Source organism: Budorcas taxicolor, chromosome 15 (genome assembly GCF_023091745.1).
Source record: "Budorcas taxicolor isolate Tak-1 chromosome 15, Takin1.1, whole genome shotgun sequence".
Lineage (NCBI taxonomy): Eukaryota > Metazoa > Chordata > Mammalia > Artiodactyla > Bovidae > Budorcas > Budorcas taxicolor.
Window position 1 is genome coordinate 36,809,360 of NC_068924.1, and position 16,712 is coordinate 36,826,071.

General features: G+C 47.7%; 1 protein-coding gene across 1 annotated transcript in view; it reads right to left on the minus strand.

Moving 5' to 3' along the window:
* Positions 1–16,712, minus strand: part of INSC (INSC spindle orientation adaptor protein) — a 133,257-nt gene that overhangs the window by 16,415 nt on the left and 100,130 nt on the right. The window contains exons 8-9 of the mRNA XM_052653151.1: positions 9,052–9,223; positions 3,278–3,456 (exon numbers count right to left, since the gene is read on the minus strand). Coding sequence (XP_052509111.1) covers positions 3,278–3,456; positions 9,052–9,223 — 351 coding nt within the window. The remainder of the gene's footprint in view (positions 1–3,277; positions 3,457–9,051; positions 9,224–16,712) is intronic.

The following is a 16,712-nucleotide window of genomic DNA, read 5'->3' on the forward strand; positions in this document are numbered from 1 at the left end:
GAGGCGGTGAGCACTTCAGAGTCTAATTCATCTTCTTTGTCTTCATTACTGGGAGCCCTCAGATCACCTTAATCCTCCCTCTGCCACAGGAAAAAGCCATTTGTTTCTTTAATGGGTCCACTCTCACTAGCTAAGTGGCTGCTCTGAGTCAGGGCAGAAGGTGAGGCCGTCCTGAGGACAATGGAGAAGAGCCTGGCTCAGCTGTGGGGAGTTTAGAAGGGGTTGGGGGTAGGGGATGGGGGAGACAGGGGATGGGGAAACACAGCCAGGAAACGTCAGAGTCCAGATTCAGAAAGAAATGTCATCATCATAGAACTTGACCACATTCTCCATTCTCACCCCACTTGGAGCAGTGAAGTTCCAAGAAATCAGTGAGGTTCCAAGGAAGAGACTGTCCCTCCTCATGATGAAAAAGGGTCTGTGCACATAGAGCCACAGGATGTCTATGCTGGAAGAGACCATCCCCCTTTACAGATAAGGATGCTCCCCTCTGAAGGTGCCCCATTCAGGGCTGAGTACCACACACTCAAAGGCCAGTCATAACAATCACATAGACAGAGGCTTTCATTTATGTGATACTTCCTATGTGCCAGGAATGATATTAAAAGTTTGTGTTAGTTTATTCATTTCTTATTTTATCTCTAGGAAATATGTATTATTCAACCTCATCCACAGATGAGAAAAATTAGGCTCCAAGTGAATTGCCCAGTTACATGATTATACAGCAGAGAAGCTTTGAAGCCATGTCATCTGAACCCCCCACTCCTGTTCTTTCTGCCTTACTATTGGATCTTGCACGAGATGGCTAGAGTTGGCTACAGAAGAGGCACTTGAAAGTGTTAGGTAGGTAGAACAGGGAAAAGGAGTCCAAAATGGCGGTGGCTACAAGGCAAGGAAGGCAAAAGCCCGCGAAAATGAAACAAAAGAAGGTCCGAGGACCGGAGTGAGGACCTCAGGTAAAACAAACAACACTCCTGGCTGGCCCAATTTACATAGGACAGGCCCAGGGAGAGAGAAACATATAAATAGAATAGCCAAAGCTACCTAGCTCTCTCTCTCCCGCGCGCTGGGGCACTCTCCTCCTCGTGTCTTTAGATAGACATGCCCTCACGCCTCGAAGATAGATTTTCCTGCTATCTTCTAAATAAAATAGAGCTGTCACACTGAGCTGTAACACTGATTTGTCTAAGAGCTATAACACGGTCCTTTCGAGACCTGAGAGCTATAACACGGTCTATCCAAGACCTGAGAGCTGTGACTCGCCGAGGGGGCTTTAATGTCCGTCCCTCCAGATCTTTGCTGTGACGAGACAAAGAACCGAGGAACAGACACTCGCGTGACAGAAGGAAAGGGGCCTAAAACCATGTCAGGAAGATGAGAGGCCCAGCGACTGGAGGCATCCAGCTGAAGAAGAAAAGAGGGGGAACAAGGCAGATGACACAGAGTTAGCCCTCCAGTTGCCTCCGCCCCCCACATAGCCAAGCACAGTGACTGCAAATGGCCAGCCCTGACTCATCAGCCAAACAGCCAAAAGCCGGCCCAATGAGCCATCACTCGATCTATTTACACTGTCTTACCTGGTCTCTATGGGGCTTGTCCAACTAAGAAGTGAGAGATTAAACCAGAAAGGAAGTCGAGAACTACATCATGCAAGGTTCGGAAGGACAAAGTGAGGATTTTGGACAACTCGCTGTCTATGCTCTTCCTTATAACATCAAGTTTGAAAAATAACGATACTCATCACTTGTTAAGGACTTAGTGAGGACAAAGCATCATATCAGGTCCTTTACATGTATTTTATCTCACAATGATTGTGCAAGGTAGGCCAATACCCAAGAGGCTGTGACTTACCCAAAGTCACCCAGTTAATAAATGGTCCCAGACAAGATCAACATTCAGTCTGACCCCACAGTCCCACTATTTCCTCTTCATTTTCAGAGACAGCAGCAGATAAGAGTCAAAGACCAAGGTCTATGTCAGGCCAGGATTTAGTGCTGGCTATTGTCAGCCCTATGATATGGGATATACTCTCTCAAGCCTCAATACTCTTATCTGTAAAATGGGGCAGATACTGCCAGCCTCACGGCATTAGTAGAACCCTCATATGCAAATGCTTATATACTAGAGTTCTCTCTGAATGGGGATTTCTGTGGCTGCCCTTCCACAGGGGATTCTCAAGACAAGAAAGAATTGATGAAGTACCATCCTGCTTCTTCCCTTTCATGTCCTAGACAAGCATTTACAGAATGCATCAAGGGTGCCCACTCTGGGCTAGGAGCCTGAGAAATCCTGGGGAAGTACAGAACATGGACCATGCCCTCAGGGGGATAAACTGACATGAACTAACTAGAAAAGAATAAATATCACTGAAACAGTCAACACTACATTGTGAGGTGTGGCCTTCAAGGAAAGGAGGATCCCAGACAGCCAGGGCTGTCTGGGAAGGCTTTCCCAGAGTTGCTGGGGTGGGAGCTGGCATGTGAAGTTGTGGCAGCTTTGACCAGGCAGCAAGACTGGAAGAAATAGGTAGGACTGGGGATCTGGGACACAGACAAGGATGAGGTTAGAGGATCATCTGACACAGAGCTCAGACACCTGGTGGGATTTACAGAGAACAAAAACGCAGCAGATCCACCACCTCCACCTCTGATAGGGAAATCAGAGGCTGAATACAGCAGAGGTTGGACAAGATAGACTCCCATAACCTCAGAGCGCAAAGGCCCTTGAAAACCCCCTTATTCAATATTTTCAAACATATATAGTAGTAAGATCATTTTTCCCCAAACAAAACTTTTTATGGAACTCAAATATAGAAAAAAAAAAAAAAAAAGAGAGAGAGAGAGAGACTGATACAGGGGCTGAGGTCCAGAATCTAGGGTCTGCTCCAAGACCCTGTTTCATGGAGGCCAAGAAAGGAAGAAACTCACAGCAGGTATAAGATCAGACAGGCAGGAGCCCACAAATCTGGACACAGACCTTTGGCGGAGGTCCAGGGACCTTCCCATGGTGCCTCTCTGCCTCCTAGGATGGACAGATGGAGACGATGGAAGGCCCTCTAGAGGTTGGGATGGGAAAGAGGGTGAGCAGTGGACTTGTGGAGATGCTCCAAGGGCACGAGGCATGTGGAGAACACATTCCTTCACCTTCCCCAGGAACACCACTAACAGCGCTGACTCTGTGCTGCAGGCCATGCTGACTCCAGAACCTAAGCCCTGGCCTCCTGCCCTCTGCCTTCACACTTACAGGTTCCGGGCATGGCTCCCCCTGAGCAGCTCACCTGGTCCCGGGTGTAAGGCGTGTCTACTCTCTGCTTGTCGCTGCAGGCCTCCAGGAGGATGCGGATGGCATTCAGCTGCAGGAGCATCTCACAGGCCATCGTGTCAAAGAAGGTGATGTTGGCAAGGGCCGCCGAGGCCAGCAGGAAGACTTCCCCAGACGAGGCCTCTTGGCACAGTTCTAGATGGTGAAGAGGAAGAAAACAGCTTCACTGCCAAGTGCTTTCATATCAGTTACCTCATCTGGTTCCCACAATAGCTTTGGGAGAAATTTTGGAAAGCTGTTTTAATTTCCATTTTACAGATGAAAAAAAAGTAGTTACTGGAGAGGGAAATGTATCTTTCTATATTAGTTGCAGAGCTAATATGTGCATTTTAATTATTCGTTCATCCAACAAGTATCTACTGAGTGGACACTGGGTACTGGGCACTCTAGTGTCTTCATATGGACTGGTGAACACAGCAGATCAGATATTTGCCCCTGTTACGCTTACATCCTAAAAGAATTGATGATTTCAAACTGTGGTGCTGGAGAAGACTTAAGAGTCCCTTGGACAGCAGGGAGATCAAACCAGTCAATCCTAAAGGAAATCAACCCTGAATATTCATTGGAAAGACTGATGCTAAAGCTGAAGTTCCAATACTTTGGCCACCTGATGCAAAAAGCTGACTCACTGGAAAAGAGCCTGATACTGGGAAAGATTGAGGGCAGGAGGAGAAGTGAGTGACAGAGAATAAGGTGGTTGGATGGCATGACTGACTCAATGGACATGAGTTTGAGCAAACTCCAGGAGATAGTGAAGGACAGGGGAGCCTGGTATGCTGCAGTTCACAGGGTTGCAAAGAGTTAGATACAACTTAGTGACTAAAAAACTGGGCAAGAGAAAACAAACTTTTAAAAAGTTGATATATATATAACTGCAAAGTCTAATAAAAATGAGGGAGGAAATAAAACAAGTGCTAAGATGATAGAGGCCCATTGGGTGAGTAAGAAAGGTCTCCCTAAGAAAGTGACTTTCCTACTGAGACCTTGGGGGAAAATGAATGAGTCATGAGAATATGTGGGGGGAAAGAGCATGTTCCAAGCCAAAGGAACAGCATGTGCAAAGGCCCTGGGGCAGAAAAGAGCTCTAGTGCATGTGTGTCTCTAGTAACGTGCACTTGACTGCTGCTAAGTTAGCCTTGAGGGAGAAGCTGAAGTTAAAATGTAAAAACACTGCTTTTCCAACTGTCATCAGCACAGTTTTGGGATTTCCTCTGGGTCCCAGCATAAGGATCACCTGGCTGCATAAGAGTCCTACATCATGTCCCTGACTGTCAGGCTCTTTTTCACTGATTCTAGGAGCCATAACCCAGTCCTAATCATATCCCCCCAACTACCATCTGTAATTGTACTAAAGGTTCTTTGGGGCTTCCCTGATGGCTCAGTTGGTAAAGAATCCGCCTGCAGTGCAGGAGACCCCGGTTCGATTCCTGTGTCAGGAGGATCCGTGGAGAAGGGATAGGCTACCTCTCCAGTATTCTTGGGTTTCCCTTGTAGCTCAGCTGGTAAAGAATCTACCTGCAATGTGGGAGACCTGGGTTCAATCCCTGGGTTGGGAAGATCCCCTGGAGAAGGGAAAAGCTACCCACTTGAGTATTCTGGCAGGTTCTTTGCCACCCCAACCTGCACCCCTCCACTACCTAACACATTCCCCCATGGGCTCCTGCCTTGGAGAAGGCATAAAGGGGTCCACGGTGCTGCCCACCCCCTGAATGGATCTGACTTCCGACCCTCAGATACAACATGACCACTAATCAAGGGGCTTCCTGGGTCCACATCCCCTCCTACTGATAGTGCCTCTATGAAAGTACAGGAAAAGAGGCCATACCGGGAAGAGTTGAGCTGCTCTCTAGTTCTTGCTTCCAAAAGAATCTACTTTTAGGTTCTGATATTAGAACTGGCACCTCGTGGCACCTTCTAGTGAAAGCAATTTCTGGCCCCTGCCTATAAAGGGACAGAAAATAGCATTAGTTGAACCCCCTGCAGTGTGGTTTACACAATGCCATTAATTTCTGAGCACCTTTAGGGCAGAGAGTAGTTGCCTGCATTTACAATGTAGAAGCTGAGACTCAGAGAAGCTAGTAGCAATAGCCACCTCGGATCAAGTGTTTATTCTGTGCCAGGCCCTGCTGTGCACTCTTTATCTCACTAATTCATTCCATCCTCACAACAACCCAACTTTTTGTGACAATTTTATAGATGAAGGAGCAGATGAAGGAAATCAAATGTTCAATGATTTTCCCAAAACTGTGGAATTGAGGGTTGATGGTAATTTGGGGGTTCGAGAGTTGGACTGTGAAGAAAGCTGAGCACTGAAGAATTGATGGTTTTGAACTGTGGTGTTGGAGAAGACTCTTGAGAGTCCCTTGGACTGCAAGGAGATCTAACCAGCCCATCCTAAAGGAGATCAGTCCTGGGTGTTCATTGGTGCTGAAGCTGAAACTCCAGTACTTTGGCCACCTCATGCAAAGAGCTAACTCATTGGAAAAGACTCTGATGCTGGGAGGGATTGGGGGCAGGAGGAGAAGGGGACGACAGAGGATGAGATGGCTGGATGGCATCACCGACTCGATGGACGTGAGTTTGGGTAAACTCTGGGAGTTGGTGATGGACAGGGAGGCCTGGCGTGCTGCAATTCATGGGGTCGCAGAGTCGGACACAACTGAGTGACTGAACTGAAATGAACCGAGAATCAAATCCAAGTCTGCCTGACCCCAAACTTCCCACTCTTTCTATATTCTAGGCTGCCTCTTGTGTCCAGGCTTCTTTGCTTCATTTCCAGTGATGCTCCTGCAGATCTTATTTCCTCTTTATCGAGAAGGCAATGCCTACCCTCCGGGCAGCACTGCTCCCCACAGCCCAGGTGTGACCACAACAAGACCTAGCATCTTGATCTAACCTCCCTGGGCTGCACATTAGCCAAGGAATTAAGAACTCTGTCTTTGGAGGGACTGATGCTGAAGCTGAAGCTCCAATACTTTGGCCACCTGATGCGAAGAGCTAACTCATTGGAAAAGACTCTGATGCTAAGAAAGATTGAAGGAAGGAGGAGAAGGGGATGACAGAGGATGAGATGGTTGGATGGCATCACCGATTCAATAGACATGAGTTTGAGCAAACTCCAGAAGATGGTAAAGGACAGAGAAGCCTGGTGAACTGCAGTCCATGGGGTCACAAAGAGTTGGACATGACTGAGCGACTGAACAACAGCAACAAATAAGAACTCTATGACCACCCCTTTACAACGATGGCTTTATCTTCTGATTTGAGGGGAACCACTAGGGTCAGCCCTTCCAGGCCACCTGCCTATGTCCAGGGTTTCAGGTGCGATCACACAACCCATAGCCCACTTTGCTACAATTTCTTCTAGTTCAAATACCTACCCTCATTCTTAATACCATCACCATTGCTGCAGACATAGCAATTATTAACACAACTGTCTAAGTGCCTTTTAATTTTGATGCACATTTATTTGAGCTACAGGCTGAGTCACCTGGGATGTGTTAGAAAGATTAAATTGAGGATCCCAGTGACTCATTTATAAATGTTTCCAGGGAATGGCAAGAAACTGGAGGACTATTTTCCACCAAAGAACAGAGCTCTGGCTACCTGCCCAGAAGATACATCCCATATGCTGACTCTCAGAGCCGAGTCCACAGTGTATCTTCATCAGGGCAAAATAAATAAGGAAACTCTTCTCTGGGGAGAAATCCAGACCAGGCAAAGAAGCTGGCATAGACATATGGCAATAGTGAAAGGTCACTTGGCATATACATTTTTTGATTTATTATTTGCTATCATTTATAGACTGGGAGATTTTCTATAAAACTTAGAATTTTTGTCTTTTTAAAAATTGTTCTTTCCTATATGGCAACAATCAACCGGAGTTTATCAGTGATTGCCCCTCTTTATTCACTGCAGATGCTTTTAAATTCAGTACAGGACTCACATCTCCTTATTTTCTCCTTCCATCTGGCCTCTTCACCTCATTTATGTTTCCTGCCAAGCTCTGGTGCATGATTGAGCATGACACCCCTGGCAGAAGTGAATCCGGAGATCAAACCAGTCAATCCTAAAGGAAATCAACCCTGAATATTCATTGGAAGGAAGGACTGATGCTGAAGCTGAAGCTCTAATACTTTGACTACCTGATGGGAGCAGCCAATTCATTGGAAAAGACCCTGATGCTGGGAAAGATTGAGGGCAGGAGGAGAAGGGCTTGACAGAGGATAAGATGGTTGGATGACATCACTGATTCAGTGGACATGAATTTGAGCAAACTCCGGCAGATAGTGAAGGACAGGGAAGCCTGGTGTGCTGCAGTCCATGGGGTCGAAAAGAATCAGACCCGACTGAGAGAATGAACAACAACATCCTTTTAAACTCAGTACAGGACTCACATCTCCTTATTTCCTTCTTCCACCTGGCCTCTTCCCCTCATTTATGTTTCCTGCCAAGCTCTGGTGCATGCCTGAATATAACACCCCTGGCAGAAGGGAATTCTAACCCTGCTACGTGACCTTGGGAAAGTTTCCCACCCGCTTTGAGCCTAGGTTTCTTCCCTTATAGGGTGGGCGTGATCTCTTGAGTTCCCTCCAGCCAAGGCTTTTCAACAGTTGGCTTCTGTATTTTCTCAGCTTTGAATCAATGCGAATATTTAACAAGTTGATTTCTCCCACCCTGGCCTGGAGCTGCTGTGACCAGAGAAACTAGAATCAGCCATTAAGTCAACTCTAACTAAGACCTCCTGAGTGCAAAGTACTTAGAGCTCTGAAAATTCTAAAGCTAGGAGAACCCTTGGGAGAAACGGGTCCTTACCCCTCGTTTCCTACAGTAGGAACACCATAAAGGGAGCTTTGCAATGCAATACGGCAAGTGAGGGGCGGAATCCCACACAGGCTGCCCAGGGCTACCGATCAAGAGCTCTTTGTCAGATGGATGAATCAAAGACAAAAACCCAAGCCCAAGTGCCCTGACACCAACCCTACATTATCTGACGAAATCAATTTTCATTGTTTCAATAAGATACAGATATAGAGACAGTGACAGAGAGAGGGATTGAAATAGAAATACACAACAGCACCAGCACCTAAAGGGTGTGGTTTGCAAAACAAACTTTCTGAGGACTGCTCTCCAGGTGAGTTCTTCCAGTTTCCGCAGTTTTGCAGAAAGAGTATATTCTGGATATCAGGCTCTGATTCTCCTGCCAGGAACACACACATCTGAATAGAGGACTCTAGAAGAGTCAAAGCTCTCAGGGCCCCAGGGAGCGAGGCCATGCTGGGGTTGCAGGCAGCAGGTGGGGGGAATGGCTGCTCTCTGAGAAGCCACTAGTCCCCAGACAATGCTGCCACATCCCCTGGGTACCACAGATGGGAGATTTCGGGAACAAAGCCCATCAGAGTCTCTCTGGCCAAGGATCTGAACCTCAAAGTTGGAGTCCCCATGCTTCCCTGGAGCGTGTCTGGGTCTCCACTCAGAAAGGCCAATTAATCCTAGCCTGAACTCAAGTCAATGCTTGTAGTTTCTCAGAGGGCTGCAAGCATTCTAACAAAAGACTTGACAACAAAGCTCTTTCAATTCTGACTCTGATCCTTAACCGCTGGGATTTGGCACATGTCACCTCTGTGGGAGTGTGTGGGGTGTAGCGAGGGGGCCCAGGGAGCCTTTTCTGAAGACAACCATGACAAGGCCCCCCTCACCCAACAGCACCCCCTCGCCCCGATGACTCACTAACGAGAGCTGTCACGATCTCCTCCATGCTCTCCAGAAAGCTGCTGAGGTGCTGGGTGAAGGGCAGGTGTGGGGAGGTGACCTGGGCCACCACGGCCGCAGCCTCGGCCCGCGTGGCTTCTGAGTGGCTGTCATCGGTCAAAATGTCAGCCAAGCACAGAACGCCATCCACCTGCAAGTAGAAAGACAGCAGATGCTCACGACAATAATGAGACAGACTCACATCCCAGACTGGGTCCCCAGGGGCTCTGGGGGCTTATCCTTTGGCTCCAGAGAGATCAGTGACTGCCCATGGGCTTCTTAGATAGCAGACATCAGCAGGTGTCCAGGGGCTAGACCAGGGCGCCCACCACAGCGAACTCTAGTAGAAAGAACAGTCCCTTAGGAATCTCACACCCCTAAGCGCCCCTCCTCGCTCCCTCCTGCTCGGTCACTCAGCCTCTCTGACAATCTGTTTCCTCATCCAGCAACAAGGTGTGAGGAGTTAAAGAGATGAAGCAGGAGATGCTGGAGCCAGAAAAGATGCTTGACAAATGTTGGCTCCCTCCTCCCCTCCTTAGGTCAGCAGCAGGCTGAGCTCAGCATTCTTTTTCCCCATCTTGTCCTTCACCACCTTCACCTACAGATGCCTTCTTCTCTCTGCCCCACCAGAGAGAAGCAAACCTGGGCACAGGGGACCTGAATGCCAGAGAAAGACGTCAACCCCCCGAGTTCTGCTCCAGACAGACCTGCTCTTGGCACTGTAACTTCTTGAGAGCTTAATATATGCCCACTACCACTGTGCAAGTGTTATTACACCATTAATCCTCATAACCGCCTTCCGAGGTCAGCGCTATGATACACAGTGCATGTGTTATTATATCATTCATCCTTTTAATAACCTTCTGAGGTCAGTGTTATCATTATCTTCGATTTAAAGATGAAGAAACTGAGACACACAAAGGTTCGTTGACTTACCCCAGATCACAGACTTTAAAACCAGTTGCTTTGGGATTTGAACCAAAATGGCTTGGTCTCAAAGCCCACGGTTTTGAAGAGGCGTCATGCTGTGCTGCCTTCTGAGAAGTGACCCCTGAGCTCAGCCTCCAGCAAGGGTGAGCAAGTGAGACTTGTTCAGAGAAAAAGAGGCAGTAACTTGCCAAGGTCAGCTCAGCAGTACTCCTCAGATGACCCAGGACACCCACCTGCCTGGGGACCCTGCCATCAAGGGCCAGGGAGACCTCCCCTTGTTCAGGCTCAGGGTGGGGAGGGGCAAGGCAGGGACAGAGGCAGGGTGAGGTGAGATGAGGTGAGGTGAGGTGAGGTGAGGTGAGGTGAGGAGAAGCCCGTGCAGCTGCCCTGGGCCTGGGCTCCTGTCCCCACACCATTACTTCCTGCCACTCAGCTTCAGCCACACTCCAGGGGCTGCATTTAGTCTGACTAATTACCCAATCATGTTCTAGGCCTCCCTTAAATGCTCTTGGGAGCCCTAAGGGCCATTAGCAGTGAAAGCCTTTGGCAATCTCAGACTCAAAAGAGACAAATGTGGAAACAGGAGCCTGGGGAACAGTCCACAATAAAACTCACCTGGATGCGCTCAATAAAAGAGAGCAAACAGCAGCCAGCAGTCCCCGCAGGACTGGGCTCCTGCCAGGTGTTTGGCTAACAGGCCCTCAGGAAGGGACCTCACCAGGGCCCAGGGAAGAAACAGGGGCCGCTCTGGGCCTAGAAACGGGAAGCCACCCTCTTCCTGCAACCTAAGACACCTCTTCAGCTTATCTGGTTCGTTGCCTCCCCTCTTCCAGCACCATCCAAGGCTCGAGAGCAACAGGGTCTCTAGTGGGGGACTCTCTCAGCCAGTCCAACTCCCAAATCTCATCTTGGAAGCACATGGAGTTGCATCCCAGCCCCAGCTGGGAATGTGGACAGGCCCAAACTAGATTCAGACCTAATCCCCAGTAGGTTCAGGGAGATGGGCCAATCTGAATACACTAGAGAGGTCAGGGAACGGACAGTCCCCAAGGGCCCACTCACCAGCCCAGACTCCCACTTGGCAAACCCACTAAACACAGCCTCCCTGAGCGCATGCTGAGTGTCAGGCTGTGTACTGGAACAGAGGGGCAGAGGCAAGTGACTCACCCACAAATGACCATTGTACAACCTGACTTCCGGGAAGGCCTCCCGGAAGCCGCTCTGACTTAAGGCCCGCACCCCAGATCCCCCAGAGCGGGGAGGGAGACCCTCTTCAGAGCTCACATCTAGGTACATCTACTGTCATGACAGCATGTATAACTGGATCCCACAGATTCCTGACCCCTGGACAGTGACCCTGAATTGTTGACTGGGTCAATTTCCCGGGCTTCTGGCTCTGATGCCAGTGACTGGCCACGTGGCCTCCTGCTAGCAAGCAGCCACCAAACGAAATTGATATCCATATCCATCACCATCTCAGCAACTTCAGTCCAGCCCAGCTCACCATCAGGAGGCCCTGAAGGGCCCCCACCACTGGGCTGTGGGCTTCTCAGTGTCTGAACCAATTCCTATAGTCTCAGAAAATGCACAGCCTCTGGAGTCATACCTAGCTGTTCTGAATCCTGCCTCCATATTTACTAGCTGGACGATTTTGGTACCTACTTTGAGCCTTTAATTTGTGTCTGTGTGTGTGTATATATACACACACATATATATGAAAATGAAAGTCTCTCAGTCATGCCCGACTCTTTGTGACTCCGTGGACTGCATCCCACTAGGCTCCTCTGTCCATGGAATTCTCCAGGCGAGAATACTGGAGTGGGTAGCCATTTCCTTCTCCAAGAGGATCGAACCCAGGCCTCCTGCATTGCAGGCAGATTCTTTACCATCTGAGCCACCAGGGAAGTGCTCTCCCTCTCTCTCTCTCTCTCTCTCTATATATATAATGGATAAACCCCAAAGGGTGCTGAACTCTGGGATTAACTAAGAGCTGCATATGCAGTGCCCGCCACACGGTGGCACCGTCATTCCACCTTAGCCCCTTCTAGCAGGTACAGTCATCTCTCCTAGACTTGGGGCCCTGAGTCCTTTCACTTTCCCTACCCTGGCTTAGGTCTCCCACCTGGACTTCTCTCCAGGGCTCCTTTCTGCAGGCTTCTCTGAGGTTGTGACCCTGTGGGGAAGCTCAGCTCTCTGGATTGGGGCCTGCAAGTTTTCTCATTGGCTTGACAACCTTGAATCATGCAGGCCAGAACTAAAATTTTGCGAAGGTCAGTGCTTCCTGTATTAACGCCCAACCAGGAACAGTAAGATGAACGATTACATTTCTCAGAAGGGAACTGAGAGAAAAAGTACTGCCCGTGCATCTCTAATGTTCAGCAAACAGCAACTGAGCTGCTGCGTCGTGACCGATGCTGAACTAGGCAGACGGACACAGAGATCAATCGGAACAAAGAAAGAGACGGAGAAACAGAGAGATACAGAAACCAAAGAGAAACGGGTGGGAGAGGGAGAAGCGAAAGAGAGAGGTCATACGTGTAAAAGGATTTGGGAACTTCACTGGCGCAAAGCCCAGCCTCTCCATTCCTCTCTTTTTTGGCCTTTTTAATTACCTCCCCTTGCTGAGAACTCTCTCCATCTGGGCCTCTCCTCTTCCTGGGCCTCCACGATACCCACTGTGGGGCCCATCTCCTCCTAGCTAACTGCTTCTTAACCCCAGATTTTGCCGTCAGCCCACTCTGGACCACGTCAGCAACACCTCTCAAACCCAAGTGACCTTAATGACCCACTATAGGGACCGTCAAACCTAGCCCTCCTGCTTGGACCTGATCTTGGGAAAGGTCCCCGTGATCCACGTACACATTTCCAACCTGCTACTGGGTCTCTTTGTGTTCAATTCCAAACCTGATTTTCCCAGATATTTCATAGACAGTTCAAACCCAATTCACTTAGAGCTGAAGTGTTCCTCTTCCCTGCCTTCCCTCCTCACTCCCTCTCAGACCCAGGTAAGAAATCACCTCCTCCGTGAGCATGCACCTTCCTCCCCCCGTCAGAAGATCTCTGTCCTCCACACACTCTGATCTGCCCACAACTAGAGTGCTTACCGTGTTGGCTCGTGTGTGCTAAGTTGCTTCAGTCATGTCTAACTCTTTGCGACCCTATGGAGTATAGCCCGCCAAGCTCCTCTGTCCATGGGATGCTCCAAGCAAGAATACTGGAGTGGGTTGCCATTTCCTTCTCCAACGGATCTTTTTGACCCAGAGATCAAACCTGCATCTCCCGTGCCTCCTGCATTGGCAGGTGGATTCTTTACCACTGAGCCACCTGGGAAGTCCCACCGTGTTGGTACATGCCTAGTTTACATGCCCATCCCTGCACTCGGAGCAGCTCCTGGTGTCTAGTAGGCAGCTGAGGCCTGACAGACAACCTCAGCTGCGTGAAGTGTGGGCTGAATGATCAGGAAACAGAGACCCAGGGAAGGGAAGACTGCTCAGACCACGAAGCAAGGTGATGCCACGGCCGAGACTCCCATCCTGGTTCCCCCTCTCCTGGCCCTGTGGCCCATCTGTGGGGCCTTTGACATGGGCAGCAGAGGAAGAGGCTGGCAAGAGGGCCAGGTCAGCAGGGGCTGCTCAGCTCAGCTCCTATGGTGGGCCCAGGAGTAGCCCAGCCTGAGACCAGCTCCTCCAACACTGGTCCCATTTCTGGAGAGCCTCCATCCCCAAAGACCCACTTCCCATCCTCAGTCATGAATTAAATGATGCCAAGAGAACAATCTAATCAAAGCACTTTCACATCCCTAAAGAGATTGCTGCTGGAAGCACTGAGAGGTAATTAGCTTTTACGTAGAGTGGGATGGGCTGGGCCTGGTGACAAGCTTTCCTCATGGGATGGCATTCAGGTGATGCTGAGGATGGTCTGGCCTGGTCACTACTTGGGTTGTAGGACTGATGCACCCTGAACCTGGACAAAGAGGGAACAGGCAGACTGTGAAAGTCTCCCTGGGAGGTGGGAGAAGGAGTGTGGAAACCATGCCCTTGAGGAATCCCAAGTGTGCTGTACACCTCACATCCGATTTATGAGCAATGTCCTCCCACTGACCTTCAGAAAAGCAGCAGCGGTGGCTTCTCGGTGAACCTCTAAGGGACACGGGCCAGTATACAAAGGCCCGTCATGTGTCACCGGCGCTCGTCTGCTACTTTCTAATTCCTCTTTGCATGTTTCATTTTTAGGGAAAGCCAGGAGTTGCTTATTGTAACAGATCAACAGAATCACGTGAAAGCAGCTATAACAGCTGTGGGTTGGAAGGGGAGCATGACCTAAAGAACCCCCAAATTTCCTCCCTCACCTTTCTGTCCACTTGGATGCAAGAAGCCTGCAGAAAAAACACAAAAGACAAGTGGGAACCACAAAAAACTTGGAATCCTGCTTATTGGTGGATCTGCATATCCAAGGTACAGCTAAAGGGAAAATCCAGTCACAGTCAGAGAGGGAAGCAGGGTCACATCCGAAGAAGCAAGGTCAAGTGCAGGCCAAGGGACAGGGCAAAGTGTTTGGTGGAATAATTGAGCCCATGGGCCAGAAGCAATATCTGAATGTGGGATATAAACCAAATGAGGGCAAAGTTCAGGACAAAGTCTATGAACAAAGTAAGGGGTTAAAGGCTTACTTTATAAAATAACATGTTTAAGTAGTGGTGGGAGAGCTGGGAGCCCAATAGAAAGTTACAGAAAGTAAAACACATCTTCAGGAGGATAATATAATCTTCCTCCCAAATGAACATACCCAGACCCCACTCAACCTCTTTTACTCTTTCAAACAAGAATCTTCGATTACAAGTCAAGTGCCAAATCAGACAAAAACAAATATGAGTATGAAATAGGGAATGGAACAGTGGATGAGAAGGATTAAATAACCAGTTTGGCAGCCAAGTCAGTGATGAAGAAAGAGGTGAATTATTGAGGTGGAAAGAAATCAAGAATTAAATCACTTAAGAATATAAATAGAAAATAATTTCCCCATAAGCAAGTGATTTTCCTTAAAGCAGATTGTTGAAAAGATGCTCTGGAGGCATTTGGTGGTGGAAGGAGTAGAGTTTATGAGAAAGTTTCAAAGGTCACTAAGAAAAAGTGCATTTCCCTTTGGGTGAAGGTTGCTAGGCATGTGCTGATATGAAAACACCAAGTTTTCCACAAAGCACTCCTGGCACAGCTGGAATCTGAACTGTACCAAAGTACTTCTAGATCAGTGGTTATCTGTCTGGTTCTCAGATGATTAGAATCATATGTGGAATTGTTATAACAGTAATGCCTCCACTTCACCACCAGAAATTCTGATTTAGCTGGTCTGGGATGGAGTCTTGTCCTCAATATATTCAAGCTTCCCCAAGTGACTCTAGCAGAGATCCCGGGTTCAGCCCACTCTTCTAGAGGCAGCGATGGTACAGTGGGAGCTGCAGAAACCTAGGAGCAGGAAAAGCCTGGGTTCCCAGCTCAACTGTGTTAACTGCTGACCTGGTGAGATGAGGAAGCTATTCATCTTCTCTAAGCCTCAGTAGTCTAGTCCTTAAAGTGATAATGCCACACTTACGGAAAAAGTGAGTGAATATCAAAAGCATTCCCCCTGAAATCTTATCAAGACACAGATAGCTATTATCACCACTGCTACTTAATACTTTACAGTGGCCCTAGGTAATACAAGAGCAAGAAATAAAAAGGTATAATGACTCCAAACGAGGAAGGGAAACTGTCATAATTTACAGATGACATGATTGTACCCCTGTGGCACAGTTGGTAAAGACTCTGCCTGCCAGTGCAAGAGATGCAAGAGACACGGGTTCAATCCCTGGAGAAGGGAATGGCAACCCACCCCAATATTCTTGCCAGGGAAATTCCATGGACAGAGGAGCCTGGCAGGCTACAGTCCATGGGATCACAAAAGAGTCAGACATGACTGAGCACTCACTTCTTCAATGTACATAATCCAAATCTGTATAAAATCCCAAAGCATCTACATACCACTAAAATTAATAAGTGAATTCAGCAAGATCATTAGATACAATATTCAAAATTGTATTTTCTATATATCATCAATAATTAGAAAATAAAAATTCAAATAACACACATTAGCATGAAAACATATCTAGAAATAAATCTAAAAAATGTGTAAGATGTCAATACTGAAAACTCAAAACATTGCTGAGAGGGAGTAGGAAGGTGTACATTTATTGACTGGAATACCCTATACTGTCTAAGATGTCAACTTTCCCTGAATTTATTTACAAATTTAAAGAAATTTCAATCAAAGTCTCTGCAGGTGTCTTTCTTTGGCGAAAGTAACAAGCTAATTCTAAATTATATATAGAAAAGCATAAAACTTAGAATTACCAAGAAAGTCTTAAATAACAATATTAGAGGATCTATACTACCAAATATGAAAAATCATTTAGATTTTAGGGACTCAGCCAAGGCCATATTGGTACAAGGATGGACAAAAAGACTAACTGAACAGAAAAATAGTCCAAAAACAGACATACTCGTGTCATTACTTTACCTACAACAAAGATAACATTTTATCTTTTTGATAAATGGCGCTGGCTCCATTGGATATCATATGGAAAAACACTGAATCTTGAACATCACAAAAATATAATTTAAAATAGACCATTGAACTAAATGTGAAAGGGTAAATAATAAAGCTCCTAGAAGAAA